Source organism: Prionailurus bengalensis, chromosome D4, assembly GCF_016509475.1.
Source record: "Prionailurus bengalensis isolate Pbe53 chromosome D4, Fcat_Pben_1.1_paternal_pri, whole genome shotgun sequence".
Classification (NCBI taxonomy): domain Eukaryota; kingdom Metazoa; phylum Chordata; class Mammalia; order Carnivora; family Felidae; genus Prionailurus; species Prionailurus bengalensis.
In genome coordinates, this window is record NC_057359.1 from 12316913 (window position 1) to 12333791 (window position 16879).

General features: G+C 41.0%; 1 protein-coding gene across 8 annotated transcripts in view; it reads left to right on the forward strand.

Annotated features, from left to right (window-relative positions):
* The window catches only part of CFAP95 (cilia and flagella associated protein 95), a 229014-nt gene that overhangs the window by 73340 nt on the left and 138795 nt on the right, over window positions 1-16879 (forward strand). For 3 of the 8 annotated variants that reach the window (XM_043565853.1, XM_043565852.1, XM_043565849.1), the window contains 2 exons: window positions 2540-2648; window positions 15835-15953. In XM_043565853.1, coding sequence (XP_043421788.1) covers window positions 15862-15953 — 92 coding nt within the window. In that variant the 5' untranslated portion in view covers window positions 2540-2648; window positions 15835-15861. Of the gene's footprint in view, window positions 1-2539; window positions 2649-4780; window positions 4857-9326; window positions 10624-15819; window positions 15954-16879 lie in introns of those variants that run through there. The other 5 variants (XM_043565850.1, XM_043565851.1, XM_043565847.1 and 2 more) reach the window with 3 other exon arrangements.

The window sequence follows — 16879 nt, forward strand, 5'->3', positions numbered from 1 at the left end:
TAGTTTATGATTACATTGGTAGAAAGATGGCTACAATCTAAGATGGATTATATTCTTATTTTATGATTAAAAAATTATTAAAACACTCTTGTGGGACCCTAAAGGTACCGTGTACCCTGGGCACTGTGCCTGTGGTAACCAGTAAAGAAGTGAGCACTGAGGGTCACACAATGAAATGTTAACTATCTTTTTCCCCTTCATTCTCATGCTCCCCGGGAGATAGTCTGGTTTTATTGCCTCAGAGAAGAAAGACATAGAAAGCAATAAAAACACCAACTTCTTGGCTTCTGGGTTCAAAAGCATGGGTTTTAAGATGGGTTTTAGGATGATGCCCTAGATTTGGAAGAGGAGATGAAGGGCCGGGGTGCCCCGTCCCTTGGGAGATGAAGAGTTCATGGACTGAAGATGGAGGGCACCAGAGAAGCCGAGAGCTTGTGGGTTTGTCTGGGACCCCCAAATTGGAATTAAGACCTTATAGAAATCCCTGAGCAGGTGGGCCCTGTCACTGTCTAGCCCTCTATTCCCGGGTAATGATTTTGGAGGTGTTGAACTGTGGGGCTTCTGTGTGCCTCCCAAGCCCAATGTGGTGGGACCATGAAACATTGATGGGCCAGGCAAACAGCTTAGGGATGGCATTTGGCTTCCAGGAACCCTGGGTGGAGAGGGACACAAGAAGGTTCTTGGTGGCCTAGAAAATGGCATGCTTGTGGCAGAGTGCCAGTCTACACAGAGTCCATGTGGCAGGACCAGGAGGGCAGAGCAGAGATCTGTGTGGATCCATACTAGAAGACCACAGGAGAATGAGGAGGTTTCCACGGATGTCAGCAGGGAGAGATGATGACAACAGAAATGGATTCTTGGCATTGCAGCATCACACAAGCTCTTGAGAGTTGGAAGGGATCCATAATTGACCAAGATTAAGGTTTTTCCATCTTGGCAATATGAGCATTTGGAAAAGAAATTAAGTACAATTATGGAAAAACTAAAGTTGCAATTCTTGTACACCAAAAACTTGGTGGATTAGTATTCACTATACATAGGTGTTTATGGTGCTTGACAGTAATAAAGGATCTTCTGCTTTTATTTTTTTCATTTTGCAAAAATCTCATGGTATTACGTCTGTCCTCATTTTACACTGTGGAAATGAAAGCACAGAAACATTAAGTGACTTGCCCAACATCACACAGCTAGGACCTGAGCAATGACTCAAACCCATGGCCCCACTCACTCTCTCAATCCTGGTTTTTGATGTTCAATATTCCCCCCTAAGGATTTAAGTGAGAGTTTCCTGTGAGGCTCCTAAAAATGCTGATATGGTACCAAAATGCTTTTAGTGTTTTGCAATTTAATGCTCAGATGTTAGGAGGGCAGAGAGTTCACATGCCTGAGCTCTGCTGCTCTACCCTGGGCTCTCTCTCTGCTGTGTTCTATGCAGTTCTCTGCTCTGCTCTCAGAGGTGGGGAAGCAAGGGTATAGTTTGAATGTAGTGTAGGGGCCCAGTCCCAAAACAGTGGGATGAGGTGGGCCTAGGGCCTCCTGACTTGGATTCTCGGTGGCCCATCCAGGTGAGTGGATGCTATTCTGCTTCCACAACCCTGTGCCCATTGTAGAATTTTCTTGTTTGCCTGTGTTTCTTGCTTGGCTGTGAGCAACTGAAGGCAAGGACTGCATTAGGGTTGTTTCCCATGGCATCCCCTCCTGGCATGTAGTAGGTACTTAAAATATTTCCTGAATGAATAGACAATTGAATGGATGGATGGGTGGATGGGTGGATGGATGGATGGATGAATTCTTGAGTACCTCAGTGTCCCTTACATAATCTTAGCCCTGTATTCCCTCAATAACAAGGCCTCTTCTGAGGGATGTTTGTGTTCAGCTTCCTTTATGTCACCTAAGAAAGCTTTGCAAAAATAGATACTTCTTCTGTAGGCCACTTCACTTCCTTTTTCCTTCCCTATTCCCCAATCCTTCCGTTATTATTATTTCTATCCACCCTTGTAGTCAAGATGTTTGGAATATTTTTCCCTCTTCCATCTACATGTTTTTTCAGCTTATGTTTGTCAGCCTTCTTTAAACTCTCTTTAAAAGCCAGAAGCACATGTTATGAATCCATTTAACAGATACTTTGCTCTTTCTCATTTTGAAAAAAAGAAATTGATGGTAGAAAAAATTTCTAATGTGACAAATTGCCTTTTTAATTTATTACTATGTCTTATTTTTGAATTTACTTTTGGTAAATAATCTACATTATTGAATAAGTTTCAGTTCATTGGAGTCACTGAGTAATTGCTGTGTTGGATAAGTATTGTGCTTGTGATATTATCAGTTTTATCGTATGTGCTAAGTTGTTTTTAGAAAATAACCTCAGCATTACTTGAAAAGAGGTGGAAAATACTTTATGTATCCCACATCCAGTGAATTTGTAATTAAAGCAATGTCATAAATATGGTAAATTTGCATTGGATCATTAAAAATTGTTTTAAAGCAATACATGATAAATAAGATTTATCTCTTAACAGATTCTAATTTATTTTCTCAGGCACCATGACAGAGAAGCCTATCCCAAAGATTATGATATAGAAGGTCCCGAGGAAATAAAAAAACTGTGTAATTCAACATATTGGCGACTTGGAACCAATGAACCCCCAGTAAGTAATTGCTACTGATTTATTCTATTTAAAAAAATTTTTTTAAATGTTTATTTATTTATTTTGAGAGAGAGAGAGAGCACGAGCAGGGGAGGGGCAGAGACAGAGGGAGAGAGAATCCCAAGTAGTCTTTGTGCTGCCAGCACAGAACCCAATGTGGGGCTCCAACTCACAAACTGTGAGATTATCACCTGAGTCTAAGTCAAGAGTCCGACGCTTAACCGACTGAGCCACCCAGGTGCCCCTGATTTCCTTTAAGTGGAATCTTCTTCCAGGTGAAACATGGAAAAGTAAAGGTGCAAGCACTTTGTGCCACCCTCCTAAGCTATGTTGGTTACTTAGGCAGGTGACTTAGTCACTGTGTGCTTCAGTGACCTTACCTGTAAATGTGCACAGTTCATAAAGTTATTATTGGGAAAATTTAATGAGATAAAGCAAATAAAGTGCTTATCTCAGTACCTAGCATATAGTGAGCACTCAAGAAATTATTAGTGCTCTTATGATGCTGTTGCTGTAGCCACAGCATTTTGTTCAATGTCTCCTTTAACCTTCACAATAACCCTGTGCAGTAGGTATTATTGTTTCTATTTTACGGATGGGGAGAAACTCCTAGAAGTTAAGTGACTTACTCAAAGTCAAACAGCTGGGAGTGGCAGAGTGAGAGTTTGAATCCAGTTCTTTGATTTCAAGTCTTTTGTATTTGTCTTAAGGTGGTGGAGTTGTGACTTATTAAAACATGCTGGTATTATTCTCCTAACGTTTGTATGATCCAATTCCTAAAGGAATATTCACTGCACAAGTACTTCCTATTTGAATTGCCGTGAGTGGCTTACTCCTTGGCTATTTTGGTGCCTGCCCAATCAGTTTAAGGCAGGAGCTCACCTCTCCAGAGACTCTCAAATTGTGTCCTACCATGTTAAGAGCTTTAGGACTGCCTAAAGACTCAATTCAGCCTTATAGGATGGCTTTGGGGCCTGAAGAGCTGGTAATTTGACTAGGACACATGTGAATGTGTTCAGAAGACTGGGTTTGCATCACATTCTGCCCCCAAAGTCAGGGCTAGCTTGAAATAAGGCAAGCCCAGTAAGATGAGTAATTCCATGTTGGAAATGGAGCTAGAAGATTCTCAGTTCTCCAGGGTTATGGGAACGAATTAGCCTATCAGGGTCCTTGCTTGTTACCTTCCTGCCTTTTATACTTGCAATGGATAGAGAATGATAAGGACAGCCTGAAAAATGGGGACTTACTACAAAGATGCAGGTATCTGGCTATGGAATCAAGGACAGTCACAGGAACAAAGACAGGTCTAAAGCAAGACATCCTCCCCCTCCCCTTTCACACACACACACACACACACACACACACACACACACACACACACTGTTTCATTGGCATCCTTATTTTGTTTTGCTGCTCATTGCCTTCTTGCCCCTATAGCTCCAATCTCAAGGGCATTCTGATAGTTTCCTCAGTTCCCACATTGCCCTTCTACCTTGCACCAAGCCGCCTTTTGGTCACTAGCCAGTACATGGAGGGGTTCCAAAGTCTGATGCTCAACTCTGTCAATAGCCACTCTGCCCTATTCCACCAAAGCCAGCTTTGCCTTGCTTTCTTGAGTGCGGGGCTGCATGGTCAGGACAAGAGCAAGTTGGGCAAAGCAGGCATTACCTGGCGTGCATTTAGCATCTTTGACTCTTTTTTGTTTTTTGAGAGGGTGGGGTGGGGCATGAGCAGAGGAGGGGCAGAGAGAGAGAGGGAGACACAGAATCCGAAGCAGGCTCCAGGCTCTGAGCTGTCAGCACAGAGCCCGACACAGGGCTCAAACTTGTGAACTGCAAGATCATGACCTGAGCCGAAGTCGGACGCTTAACCGACTGAGTCACCTAGGCGCCCCTAGCATCTTTGACTCTTAAAAACCATTTATTTTTGATTTCTCAATGAAAATGTTCTTGGCCTCTGGGTTGTGGGAGGATGTGAGATGAGGTGAACTATGAGATGTAGGAACCTCAAACATTCATTCTGTTCCATCTACACATCATAGCAATCAAGACTCAGGTTTAATAGAGGATGTATAAATTAGATAATATTTTATTTTGTTCATGGTCATTGAAACTGTGTGCTTCTTCTTCCAGGTTTATAGGTATATTGATAGGAATGAAAATAGATCAATGGGTCAACTATTTCTGATGCTATTCTCATATCTTAATAGTAAGTTACATTTTTGTGTATTTTTGTGTATAAAGCACTGGTTCATCCATCTTGTTTCTTGCTCTTCTCAACAAAGTTATAAAGTTGACAAGAAAGATATTATTATTCCAGTTCTAAACCTAGACTCACTGATATTCAGTGATTCCCCCCAAGGTCCCAGGTGTAAAAAGGAGAGGGATATAGGCACAGAACCTTCATATTTTCATATGTCGGGTGTGATGCTGGATATAGCAGGAGTATGGATGAGTTCTTCCTCTTGCCACAGAGTTTTGATAGAGGCCTAAACACTAGGATACTCTCAATAGTTGGTGAAAACCACACATCCTAAAGCAAGATCCTATACCATCGAGGCACCTGCTAAGATATTCTAAACCAGGTTAGGCCAGTATGAGTGATTATGTCCTTGAAGACTAGAGTCTAGAGTTCAGGAAGGATTTATTTATTTGTGGGTTGCATACCCCTTCTTCCTCAACTGAGAGGTTTTCCTTCCTCAGTTTTCAAGGGAATGAGACAGATTAATATTTGTGTCCTGGAATTTAGATGACTTGGGTTCCAGGTATATGACACATGTGAAACAGCAAGGCCCACCTGCTGCAGGATTCTACGTCTAAAGCACCCCCCAGTTGGAAAAGTGAGAAGTTTAAATCTAATACAGTTAGAAGTTTTGATTATGTCACTGGACTGGAAAATTTCATAACTAAAATGAGATCCTTCTTGAGATTGAGGGACCTAGAAGCGTTATGGAACTTGCTTAAAATTTCCATTAAGTGAAAGGAAAGAACTAGCCATCCATGGGGGCTGGAAGAGGCAGTATGATTAAAATGAAGTTGCTTCATGAATTGCATCCTACTGATGCAACAGGATCAATTCAATTCAACAGGATCAATTCAACAGGATCGATTCTAACTTTATCTCAGAGTCTGGACCAATCTTCAGGTTGGCCCTCTGAGTGGCCCACGTTGTATAAATGAGGAGACTGAGGTCAAGTGAAGCTAAATGACTTGTTCAAAGTCAAACAGCTATAAAGTTGTATTAAAATTTAAAATCTATTTTTCCCCTCCAATTATAGAATCTAAGATCTTAAATACTTCTCCAACTGCCTCTTGGAGCACTAAGTTGTTCCACCCCTAGCCCAGTGGTCTTTTTAACCCCCAACACTGCATCCTCCCTGCAGAAAATGAACCTGATTGGCTTTCGTCCTCTGACTTGGGCATTATGTACATCTCAGTGCATATGTGTTGGGGCATCGGTTTCTTACATCTTATCTATAACCTCTATCCTGTTTGCTGAATTACGTCTACACACATGCCAGCTAGCCCTATTCCCATATGTCTCTTTTCCTAAATGTCTTCTTAGCAGTTTTGGATTTTTGCAGTATTGCTGCTGAGTGGTTGCTTTTTATGTCCACCAGCATTTCTCTTCTGCTGCATGAAGTTCTCCTTGCCCATATATGCTGTAGCTGGGGCTATTGTGAGCATTGTTTGTTTGTACTGGGCTTTTATTTTTTTTTCAACGTTTTTTATTTATTTTTGGGACAGAGAGAAACAGAGCATGAACGGGGGAGGGGCAGAGAGAGAGGGAGACACAGCATCGGAAACAGGCTCCAGGCTCCGAGCCATCAGCCCAGAGCCTGACGCGGGGCTCGAACTCACGGACCGCGAGATCGTGACCTGGCTGAAGTCGGACGCTTAACCGACTGCGCCACCCAGGCGCCCCTGTACTGGGCTTTTAAATTAGCCTTTCTTTGTGTCTACATTTTGGCTGAAACTCCAAAAGGCCACAAACAAAAACATAGTCCCATGTGCCAAAGTGAAATATTAGGCCACTTGGGTGGGGCCCCCAAAGATGGTGCCCTTAGGCCAGCACTCACATGAAGGATACAAGAGGATTGAAATCCAAGAAGCCAAAAGTAGAGTTTGAGAGAAGAAACAGGGTTTTGGAAAAGGTGTACTGTGAGTCTCATCTGCCTGGTGAAGTTACAGATATGAGGTTCGGGTGATCTGTCTGAAACAGCAGAGCAGAAAGAGAGGAACTAGCTACCTGTACATTATTGGTGGGACAAAGATAAATGAGTACTCAGGCCCAGAGGTGGCTTTTGGGGATCAGATGCGGGCCATGTAGAAGAGAAAGATGACAGGGAGTCATCTCAGAACCTGCCCAAGAGCCCCTCATGTAGGGATTTAAGGGACATTGACTGGGTTCCCAGGGGCTGAGGAAGGACAGTTAAGTCCAGACAGTGGCAGCCTGTGTCATGGAACATAACCACTGAATATTTCCAGAAGGGATCTTAATATCCAACAGAATATCTCAAGGAGGTCTGTTTCGAACATCAATCAATGCTGGAGAGGGTCAGACTTCAGACATGCCCAGAGGAAACTGAAACAAGATGATACTTCCATTTTTCTTGCATTTACCACTCTCTTCCTCATATCCCCACTCACTCATCTTAAACCCTCCAGAAGCCAGAGGGAGTTGAGGAGTAGGAAAGAAGTTTAAGGGGGACAACTGAGAAGAAGCTAAATGTGCCCCCTTTTCCTACTGAGTTATGCCAAGCTAAAGCTGACCAAAGGTACAGGAATTTTAAATGAAACTTTCATTTTAAATGGAGTTTTGGCCAGTACTTGGGACTGGGTATTTTACTTACCTCAGTTAGATTCCTCCTGGGACAGAAGGAGCCAGAAGATGTTTATATTAGCTGAGAGTGACCATAAAGTGGTGGCAACTGTTCTATATTTCATCAAGGAGCATAAGAAAGAATCCACCTCTCCAAAGGACTATGGATGAGCAGTGGTGGAGGAAGAATAGATTTGTTTATTGATTGCACCTACTTACAAGTCCCACCTATTCAGTGAACTAGTTGTCCATTTGTGTATAAAAGAGCAGGCCACATCACCCCTCTCTATCCCCTTCCCTTCTTTTAGTTTTCTTCGTGGAATTTAAATTACTTGACTAGAACACATGCTCCATAAGAGAAAAGACTGGTCTGTTTTGTTCTCTGCTGTATCTCCAGTTCCTAGAATGGTGCCTGGTATAGAGTGGGTGCTTAATAAACATCTGTGGAAGGAAGGAATGAAGGAAGAAAAGAAGGAAAAAGGCAAAAGAGGAAGAAGAAGGAGGAGGAAGAGGAGGAGGAAGGCAAGAAGGAATGAAGGAAAGAAGAAAGGGAAGGAGGGAGGGAGGGAGGAATGAAGATATTCCACAAATATGTATTAAGGCCCTATTATTTTGCTAAGTGCTGGGGTAAGAAACATAATTTGGAACAAGGTCACTATACATCAGGAATTCACACTTGTGAGACGATGCAGGTTTACAACCACAGTGGCTAAGTGTACGACGGATGCTATGATAGGGAGAAGATCAGGATGCTGACAGGGACACCTGAACTGAAATGGGCTGAAGGGAGGATCATGGATGGCTTCCTAGTGGAGGAGGCCACAGTGAAGCTCTTTAACTGAATCTAAAGAACCCTTTGTTGGTGATATCTGGAAACATGCCAGTCAGGTTTCAGTGGTGGCATAATCAAATTCCTACCGTGGTGGTCCTTCAGGCTTGGGGAGACCCAGTGGGGCCATGGGGCTGCAGATTCACAGGGGAGCAGTCATTCGAGCCACTGGAGTTTCTCTGATTATTTTACTCATCTAAGAAATTATGGGAAATTGTATTTTAAACTGTAGTGTTTTGTCTTGGTATTTTATTTAAACTTTATTCAGGTGCTGCTTAGCTGTACCAGAGTGAGTCCCATGTAAACTAAAATGCTCAGGAATCCTTCTATCATTGCTTCTTCACTTGCAAAGCCCCTCACCTGAGGATTCTCACACCACTTCTAAAGGCTGTGTCACAATCAGTATGTAAGACTGCTTCTGAGGAAGTAAACTCAGAAGAATTAAGTACAACGTACATTTGATGCTGTGTCATAGAGCTGAGAACTTATCAGACATAAAAGAACAAGGAAAACCATGAGTGATTTTACTAAACAGATTTTCTTATACAGCTAATGGATCAATGCCAAGGCATTTTTGGAACTAAAAGGACAACATGGATGAGTATATTAGGCTAATATTACTATTAATAGCATTATAGTCATTTTGGACTTTAAAATGGAAAATAAGTGAATAGTACAAAAGTGTGCTATCATTCATTTTATGAAGTGATAGAGAACAGCCAAGTAGGTCTCAAATATGAACTGTTTTAGTGGATGGAAGTATGACATTTAAAAACTGATGACCTAGGGGCACCTGGGTGGCACAGTCGGTTGGGCGTCTGACTTTAGCCAGGTCACGATCTCGCGGTCCGTGAGTTCGAGCCCCGCGTCGGGCTCTGGGCTGATGGCTCAGAGCCTGGAGCCTGTTTCCGATTCTGTGTCTCCCTCTCTCTCTGCCCCTCCCCCATTCATGCTCTGTCTCTCTCTGTCCCCAAAATAAATAAACGTTGAAAAAAAAAAAGTTAAAAAAATAAATAAATAAAAACTGATGACCTAAAAGGGATATAAAGGCATATAATTCTACCAGATCTGAGAAAATCAATTATAATTTACTTAATTGGTTCAGATATTTTTTTTCTTGCTTGACATAGTAGAATAGTGTTTTGGCCTCTATAGTCTTACATATGTTTCTTGCACTCAGCTCTAAGCACCTGAAAGAGGCATATGGATCAAATTTTTGTAAATGGAATAATTTTAAATACCATTGGAGGAGAACCACTTAAACCAGGAAAAAGGAAGATGTTTGGGGATAGCGGGCTGTGGAGTGAGGGCGTCCTCCTACTTCATGTTTCCATAATCTTTGGGCTTAGAGCTGATGCCACCAGTTCCAGCGTCCTCTTGAGGGTCTACTCTGGAGTGTCTTTTCCAATATCAGCACATGATATTGTGGGCCTATTTATTCTAGCATATCTTCTCTGCCATTTCTAGGGATTTGGGACAAAATGAGCACAGGCATCTGCCATTTTGATCCATCACTCTCCTTCACAATTCTTTTTCGGTATCAACAATCATGGCTAATTTAACTTTTAGAGAAACTAGATTTTACTTTTTCAGTATATTAGTTTGCTTAAGCACATGCCACTGTTATGTTGAACAAATGGGACTCAAAAGATGCAATCACATGCCCCCCACACACATACACATATTCTTTGTCCCCACTGTCTAGTCACCCTACTTTGTGGAGTTACTTATTTCTGGTGTCCCTGGATAAAATGTTGTACATATTTTATAATTTTTGTGCTCACTCTCAGATAATAGAAAGTCTATTGGTCACATTTCACTAATTAAAGTATCTCATCAAAATGATAAATTTCATTGAAGGCAAAAGATTTTCTCCTCCTCCAGTTAGAGTGTGCTCCAGGCCAGGGAAGTCCATAGAGGGAAGTGTGTCCACATGGGGAGGTTTGGCTGATTTTCTATTTCTTCACTTGCTCTGTTTTTTCCTTCCCTCAGACAACAACTAAAATGCCCTCTTGTGATTATTCTACTAATATTAATTACTTAACTGAGACTGTTTTTGTTAAAAGAAACAGTTTTGTTATCTGACAGTGATCATAAGAAAAGATTGAACAAGTAGTGGAAAAAAAGAGTGAAATCATTTTTTCTGATTGTACCCCATGAGTCCCAGTTGTTCAAAATAATGATGGGAAGGGGGCCTCTGTGCTTCTCTCAAGATCCTTTAAATAATCTGTATGTGGAGCTGCTGAGTTCTCCTAGACATGAAAACAGAGCCAGAATTTACAAGAGCAAAACTACTGCTGAGAAATAAGAATCATCCTTTTTTTTTTAAGATAAAGACTTTTTAAAAGTTAATTTATTAATTTTCGAGAGAGGGAGAGTGCACACAAGTGGGGCAGAGAGAGAGGGAGACAGAGAATCCCAAGCATCCTCTTCTGAGCCACCCAGGTACCCGTAAAGATAAAGACTTTTAACAAAGTCTCAATATTACTTGTTGAAGATGATGATTTTTTGGCAATAGTACAAGAAAGCTACAGTTGACAGGGGAAGTACTGTTTTACAGGGTAAGACTAAACTCTTCAGTTATGACTGAAGATCTGTGATAATAGATGCCAACTTAAGTATTCCAGAGTGAGGTGCCAAATCTGTCACATAGAACATGCGAAGCATTTGGGGGCAGTGACTGGTTTTGAGCCTCTTGGTCCCTTATCCACCTTGAAGATTAAAAAAGGAAAGAAAGAAAAGGCTGAAATTAAAGAGACCTGGCTGAGAGTGTTTGGAATTTGGAGAGAATTTCTGTGCTGAGTTCGACCCCTCCTATCCCCATAGGATAAGCTACTTCATTCTGGGCAGGGAATTTGATTAAGTATTACCCTGAAGTTGGGAAACTTGGTTGCCTGAGGTCTGACTTATTCCCAAAGCAGCCTGTGGCATCAGAGAGGGAACTTGACTTGAAAAGTATCTGCAGGGGCACCTGGGTGTTTGTTGGTTAAGTGTCTGACTCTGGCTCAGGTCGTGATCTCACGGTTCATGAGTTCAAGACCTGCGTCAGGCTTTGTGCTGACAGCTCAGAGCCTGGAGCCTGCTTCTGATTCTGTGTCTCCTTCTTTCTCTGCCCCTCCCCTGATCATGCTCTGTCTCTCTCTCAAAAATAAATAAACATTTAAAAAATGTTTATAAAAAAGGAAAATATCTGCATTTCCTTCAGTATGAGTTCAGAGGAGTCTGCTTTCTGGGGACCCGATAAGCAACATAAGAAAGAAATGTCAATTAGTGATCATCTAAAATGAATCTTCCCAAGAGAGATTCTTCTGTAAGTAAGTCATCCACAGCAGAAAGAGTCTGTTTACCCTCAAATGTGGAACTTGAGGGGCAGTCATAAATGACTTTCTCTTTCCCTGTACCAGTTACCCAGGTTACATGTCTACTGGGATTTCTTAAATGCTGTACATACAGGAAGAGTTCATCTTGGAAGATTACAAGTTGGGACTTTAAGAAAAATTGATAGGAAAATGGGGAATAAGAATAAAGTTATGAAGCAAACTTCCTATACACACATTAGATATTTTTTAGATTATCATTTGACTCAAGCTAGATTTTATTATGCAAATTTAATGGAAATTTTAGTGATTATCCTGTGAGTTTGTGCTCTGTTAACTTAGCTATCTCACACACCAAATTGCCAATCTCCAGTTTGTGATATATATGTATATAGAGAGCCCAAAAGACTTTTAAACATATGGTAGTGCTTTTATAAATTATGCACCCTTATGTCAGGTTATGAACATTTCTAGGCCAAAGTGATTTTTCACATTAAAATGCTGTAGGATTAGGTTTGCCCACATGCAACAGAAACCACAGATCAACAGTGGCTGTTCACATAAGGTTTTATTCTTTCCCGTAAAGAGTCTGGAGGATAGCAGGTCAGGACTGGCATGGAAGTCGCGCAGATTGTCAGAGACCTATTCCTTCCAGCTTTCTACTCTGCCATCCTTTGTGCAGAGTCCAACATGGTGGCTAGAAGCCTGTCATTATGTTCACATTTCAGACAGCAGGAAGAGAAAAACAGAAGCAGGACCTTTCCTGGAGGTTGTATAAATTACTTCCACTTATGTCTCGTTGTTCACAACCAGTCACTAGTTCTATTTACGTATAAAGGAGACTAGAAGTTTACGTGTTACGTTGAGCACCAGGTGTCGTATGGATGTGTTAAATCACTGTATTGTACACCTGAAGCTAATATGACACTGTAAGTTAGCTAACTGGAATTTAAATTAAAACTTTAAAAACTTTTTTTTTAAATAAAGGACACTAGAAAATGTAGTTTGAAACACCATATTCCCACCTGAAATTTTGATGTTCTATTACTGATGAAATTGAGGGACAACATTTGCCCCTGATACAGGAAACAAAGGTTCGGACTGGGCTCTGGAAAAGATGGCTTCTCTTGGACCTTTGGCTCCACCACTTACTAGGTTGTAACTTTGATCAAGAGTCTAAAACTTTTTGTGTCTTTATTTTTTCCAGTGTAAAGTAGGGATATTAGAGTTTTCATGAACACTTAACGTGAAGACATTTAGAATAGCGTCTGACATGTGCTGTTGTTATTACCATTATCCCCAGGCTTTACTGCAACTCACTAAGCTACAGTCAGTTGAGACTCTGGAGTTAGTTTACTATTCTAGCCTGGAATTTCATAGATATGGATTGATCAATGAATGAGTCAGATTGCATGTTTTGAATTGTGTAACTTCTACCTTCTCACTGGTTTACCTAGGTGTTACTTAATCTGTTTCAGCCTCAGTTTTCCCTTCCCTAAAATGAAGAAAAACTATGCCAAGTGTTCTTCTTTTCTCCCTTCAGATCTACTTTCCACCCTTCTCAACCTTGCTCTGTGCCCAGAAGCTGACCTTTATGGATGGCTTTGATGAGCTTCCTTGTCCTCTGGCTTTCTGTTCAGATTAGCCTGTGGAAGGCACTCACAGATGATCAGAGGTGGTGGGCGAGTTAGCTTGGACATTTATTCTGTGATTTTCTCCCTGCAGGGCCATGGTTTGGCAGTGGCTGTGTGCTATAGACTGAATTTTTATGTGCCCCCAAAACTCAAATGTTGAAATCCTAACCCCCAGGGTGATGAAATTAGGAGGTAGGTCCTTGGGAAGTGATCAGGTCATGAGGATGGAATCAGAAATGGGATTAGTGCCCTAATAAAAGAGACCTCAGAGAGTTCCTTCCCTCCTTCTGCTGTGTGAGGGTACGATGAAAAGATGTCTGTCCATCAACCAGGAAGTAGGCTCTCACCAGCCACTGCTGGTGCCTTGATCTTGGAGTTCCCAGCCTCCAGAACTGTGAGAAATAAATTTCTGTTGTTTATAAGTCACTCAGTTTATGGCATTTATAAGGGCAATCCAAATGGACTAACATACCGTATGTCTGTTCTGAAACCCACAAGTACCAAGTGACCTTCTCTTTACAGCTATAGGCCTTACTAGTTTCCAGTAACTGCTCTACCCTATGGCTCTCCACAATTGCTACCCTCAGGGTGCTTCAACATTTTCTGAATGCTGGCCACACTTTTATAGACTGATCTTCCATTAAACTCTACTCAGTTACCCATTTGATTGTTCTTTTCTTTCTGTGACTATGATTGATACACAAGACTCATAGGATTGCTTTCAGTATTTAATGAAATCATGCCTATGAAGTGCTTAATACTCAGTCAATAAATTTAAATCCACTAATGCTATCATCTGTTTTTCTTTTAACTCCTCATTATTTCTGGTTTGCAAATATCTTCGTTTCATATAATTTTCAAAGGTGTTGATTGATTGAAAATGTTGAAATATTTTACTGCTGAATATGACCAGAGCATTATCTAAGGTTAATTTTTGGGTCAACCTTACTCATTAAAACAAAATTGTGCATAGTAATTTTTTTCCCAAAGTAAATGTCTTATTTTTTTGTTAAAGTATATAATATGAAGCTCAATAATACAGTGTCTTTTACCATGGACTTGTGAACCTGGGAATCTATGAGGAAGAGTAGTTGAGCAAAGGGTATAAGGAGTCAGAGCTGAGAAATTGGGCTGGGTGGCTGGTGATTCAGGAGGTTGAGGCCTTAGAGAACATTGGTCAGAGAAGCCAAGGATCTATAGAGCCATGGAGTAGACCAGGGAACCAGGACCAGAGACTATAAAACTGCTTTGAGTAGGGTAGGCTCCCAGTTACAGCAGAACCTTATTCTACTGACCCAAAATGGGCCATGGGTATTTGACTATAGCTAAGATACTCTTGCAGTTCAAGTCTCCAAATATCTAAACAGAGATTTTTCTCTCTCTTTAAAATATATATATATATGGGTGTGTGTATATATATGTGTATATATACATTATATATATGGTATTAGTGTGATCTAGGACTTCATTGGATGTCTTAGGGAGGTTAGTCTTCAGGTTTGGGGAAAGTAATGGGTTCTCTTGGTCGTGGTGAGTTCTTCTCTGCTGTGAACCTCCACATTCATGATCTTCTAGAGTTTGGAATGGAAAAAATATTGAATACTCAATGCCAATTTTTGTTCGTAAGATCCCCTAGATGTTACCCCTGATGCTTCTTCAATTGGTTTGAGGACACCTTGCAATTTGCAGGTTTTTCTCATAGGAGTAATTGCTTGATAGCTTGTTGAGTCATCCTTGATAGAGAATGGATGATGATGGTGCTGCTGCTGCTGGTGCTCATTGCTGGTGCTGGTATCTGAAGTCCCATGTGATTTACAAAGCAATTGCTACAAACATTTTCTTACTTAGAAAAATTAACATATATGATCCTTGAGAAGAAAGGAGAAAGCAGTATTTAGTTGAAGGCATTTCATAGAAACAACCAATTTGATTTTTTTATTTTCCAGTAACATAGTAAGGAATTGGCATTTTCACATATTTACAATGAAATCGTTGACTGCTAAGAGGTATTTTTTAAAGTTTATTTATTTTTAAGAGAGAGAGAGAGAGAGACAGAGTGTGCACAAGTGGGGAAGGGGTAGAGAGAGGGCAAGAGAGAATCCCAAGCAGGCTCCAGACTCTGAGCTGTCAGTGCAGAGCCTGGCGTGGGGCTCAAATCTACAAACTGTGAGATCATGACCTGAGCTGAAGCTGGACACTTAACCAACTAAGCCACCCAGGTGCCCAAAGATATTACTTATTTTTTAATGTCAACAGCGTCAACAATTACAATCAATATATACTTTGGGGCACCTGGGTGGCTCAGTCAGTTAAGCATCTGACTCTTCATTTCAACTCAGGTCATGATCCCAGAGTTGTTGGGTCAAGCCCCAAGTGGGGCTCCTCACTGAGTGTGGAGCCTGCTTGAGATTCTCTCTCTCCCCCTTTCCTTGTACCCCTCCTCCTGCTCACACACACGTGCACTCCCTTTCTCTCTCTCTCTCTCTTAAAAAAAATCAGTAATGTACTTCAACAAAAATATTTTAGTAACTGACCATTTTTGGCAATGTATTTACTTTTCTCATATGTAGCTTCTATTTTTCCAGATTTGGATATCAGAAACACATGAACAAATGGCACAAGTTTATTTAAACAGAGAATTGGCTACAATAAAGAGAAAGGCTTTACTGAATGAAGAAACAATGAGCTCTGGGATTATTGAAAGGTATTCTTAATACTTTCCTTCACTTACAGAACATATATGTGCAGGAAAGGGTCTGGATGAGCAGTGAGGAGGTGCAGTGGCCCTGGATACCCATTACAGGAACACATCAAGCACGGTGAACACATCTCAATCTCCTGTGCTTTCTGTTCATGCTGTTCCCCCTGTCTAGAATTCCCTTTCCTTCAAGTGTTTGCCAATCAGCATTACCCATTCTGGGTCCTCTTTACACATTTTTTTTTTTTCTGGTCAGTGTTCTGACTATTTAGGTTTGAACACCAGCTCCACCATTTACTTGTGAAAGTAAACAGTATCTATAATCTTCAGTTTTTCAACCTGTCAAATGGGAATTAAAATCAGTATCTACTTCATAAGGTTGTTGGGAAGTTTAGGTGTAAAGAAGTATGAAATGTTCATAGAAATATTGCCTGACAAGCAGTAAAAATTAGGTGAGCTGTCAATCAGGATTAATTGCTCTTATATTCTTGCCCTCTGAGCATTTTGTTAATGCTCTACATAACAGTTGGACTTACATTCTACTTATTTATATGTATGTGTGTTTCCCTTGAAATAGTTCCTTGAAAGTAGGAACTATTTCTTTTTTTAAAATTTTTTTAACGTTTATTTATTTTTGAGAGAGACAGAGTGTGAGCAGGGGAGGGGCAGAGAGAGAGGGAGAGAGAGGGAAAGAATCCCAAGCAGGGGTGCTGCCAGCACAGAGCCTGATGTGGGGCTCGAACTCACAAACTGTGAGATCATGACTTGAGCTGAAGTCAGGAGTTGGACACTTAACCAACTGGGCCACCCAGGCACCCCATAGAACTGTTTCTTATCTGTTCATATCTGTAGTCCTGAAACTTGGTATAGTGCCTTTCCATGGAAAACTCTATCCATAGACTTTGTCTTATCTTGTAACTATTGGAAAATGC